This window comes from Gavialis gangeticus, unplaced genomic scaffold (assembly GCF_001723915.1).
Source record: "Gavialis gangeticus isolate Ggan-Ray unplaced genomic scaffold, GavGan_comp1, whole genome shotgun sequence".
NCBI classification, from domain to species: domain Eukaryota; kingdom Metazoa; phylum Chordata; order Crocodylia; family Gavialidae; genus Gavialis; species Gavialis gangeticus.
In genome coordinates, this window is record NW_017729008.1 from 23759799 (window position 1) to 23762522 (window position 2724).

General features: G+C 37.8%; 1 protein-coding gene across 7 annotated transcripts in view; it reads right to left on the reverse strand.

Annotated features, from left to right (window-relative positions):
- The window catches only part of CACNA2D1 (calcium voltage-gated channel auxiliary subunit alpha2delta 1), an 859989-nt gene that overhangs the window by 17410 nt on the left and 839855 nt on the right, over positions 1-2724 (reverse strand). For all 7 annotated transcript variants that reach the window (XM_019509506.1, XM_019509501.1, XM_019509505.1 and 4 more), the window contains one exon: positions 518-600. In XM_019509506.1, the coding sequence (XP_019365051.1) occupies positions 518-600 (83 nt within the window). The remainder of the gene's footprint in view (positions 1-517; positions 601-2724) is intronic.

The window sequence follows — 2724 nt, forward strand, 5'->3', positions numbered from 1 at the left end:
GATTCAATTTGTTTTCTTTTTCATACAGTATTTAAAAATGAAAAAGAAAAATAATACTTAAATATCAAAACATATCCTTTTGGTAGAAAAGAAAGAGAGAGAGAGAGTATATCTCAATCCTAATTCAGTACTTCTAGTAACTTTCTATTGTTGGATGAACCAATAAACACATCTTATTTATAAAAGGACTAGCCAGAGCTACATGGAGATCATTAGTTTATAAATTAGGTTTGTTGACCTACTCGTATCTACAGGAATCATGTGTGAAAGTGCAACGTCTATAGGAAAGGCAGATAAGAAAGCAGCAGTTCATTTTATGTTAATCATGGGACACTTGAAATAAAGTGACTATGGTCCAGAGTGAACAGTATGTTTAATGAAAGATAGATTAAGTCATCAGGCATTGGGTACGCTTAAGCATAGATTGCATCTACATTGCTCTAAAACATCTCCACAGCTGTCTTTCAAGGGAGTGTTCTTATCTCTGATTCTTAAATCCTTGTGAACTCAACCTTACCTGCTCCGCTTGATCAAAACAGACCTCTGGCCCCTTCCTGTATCTAGGCTGCTTAACCATTTCACAGGGATTTGGCCCTTCATCTGATACTCTGATTAAGGAATACAACATATTAGCAGTACCAGCATTTGTTTTTATGTTTTTATAATTATAAGCATGCTACATGAAGCAAAACACTTACGGACTTCTCTGAAAGATGTACATTAGCAGCTACTGGCCGCTCTGATTGATGTAGGTTGTATTGCAATTCCCACCCATTGTGACTGTACCCTGTTCAACAAAACAGCATTAATAGAGACCAAATGTGCTTTGTTTTTGATGACTTACAGGATAACCTTCTGCTGCTTCTAATTAAGATAATAAAGTAGACACTGCAAGACTTGGAATAAAAGTCTAACATTGCTTCTGTAAGATTTTTTCCCTTTACAAAACGCAAAGTGAGGGAAGGAGGTGGGGAGACAGAACCAGTTTATTTTGTAGCATTTTTATTATATTAATTTTATTAGGTTAGTTTTAGACAAAATGGGAGTTTTGCAAAAAGGTTACAAGATCTAGGCCTATTATAGTATTCATTATTTGAATTACATTAAAAAATGATCTTAAACTGAGATTAGGGCTTTTTTGCAAAAGGCACTGTAGAGGTTGGTATGAACAGAAATAAAGTTTAATTACCTCTTATTAGGGTTTCAAGTTTTTGAGCAGGAGGTGAAAAAAAGCTGAAATGACTCACCCAAGATCAACAGCAGAAATTAAAACAGTACTTAAATCACTGAACTCACTGCCGAGGAACAGGATTTTATTGTCCAACACTTCATGTCTATAATCACATTACCATGAGAAATTTGTTGAGCTTTTTATAAATTTCAGCTGTCACTATTTGAAACTGTCAAATCTGGTCTAGAGTATTTCAAAAGCTTAAAACACTTCAAAACAAATCTCATAGATATAATCTGTGTTGATTTATGTTCAGGGCAATACCCTGGCCAACTTTCACTGCAGCCTGTGTGAAGTCAGTGAAGTTGTCCCAGTACAGACGAGACAGTAACGTGGAATTTCATTTTATAACAACTGGCAGCCTTGTTCACACCTTATTAGCTGCCACTTACCTAATGATATCATGATGGGATATATGCGATGAGATTTCTATCATGAGAGAAAAGAGTCAGAGAAAGGGATCACTTCAAAAGTTATCTCACTTTAGCAAATCTGTACCAGGCATCTGGAAGAAACGTCTAATAACAAATACCTGCAGATGAATAGCATCCAAAGGTCACTCTCTTGTACGTCATCATGCTACATCTGCATTTCACAATGCACCTCGAGACAGCAAGCTTGACTTAGTGCTGCTCAGGTAAAAAAAAGTCAATTCATTTAGTTAAAAATAAGCCCACCTAGATGCTCAAGCTGCCAGCCTTTTCATCCAACCCTGGGAATATAAGTGCTCCACAGGGAAGTACCAGAAACATGCTTCCATAGATGTAGCTTACTTCTCAACCAAAGCGCAGATAGAATTATACTTTTATAATGAATGTGACAGTTAGTGCCTTTCCTAGGGACTACTGGGACCACCACGAGAAGGAGCTTTATCATCTGGAGCAGAAGAAAATTTGCAAATCTCTCCTCATAGATCTCTTTGCATGTACATACTTATTTTTGTCAACAGTCTTTCTCTACTGTCTGTTAAAAGTCAGGCACTGTTATAGCTTTTCATGCTGTCTATATAGCCTAAAGGCTACGGAAGGTCTGAGGGAATTTCCCCTGGCACAGGAGCTGTGTGAAGTTGTTTTTACAGAACTGACCACACATAACAGAGATGAAAGACAGCTGCTGTGCTGAGCAACTGAAAGACAGCCATGGAAATTTGCTGTTATTAGCCAATGTACTGCAGGGATTCCAAAAGGCACAGGCAGGAGGGAGGATGTTCATACAGCACTACGCACTGTGCTCAGGATTCAAAGTGGTATAGCAAGTACCTAAGCTTAGGTTTTGCAGTACCTTAGTATTAGGTTTTTTGGTCAAGTTAGCTATTTAATTTGAGCAGATTTGGCATACACGACTCCTTTACAGACATTGCACCAATTCTGATTTAGGTGACTTGACCAGGTCACAAAATCCTTAGATGCAGGGGTAGCAGTGGACATAGTCTTTCTGGACTTTAGGAAAGCCTTCCACACTGTCTCTCACCCCATTCTCATTAAAAAACTAGG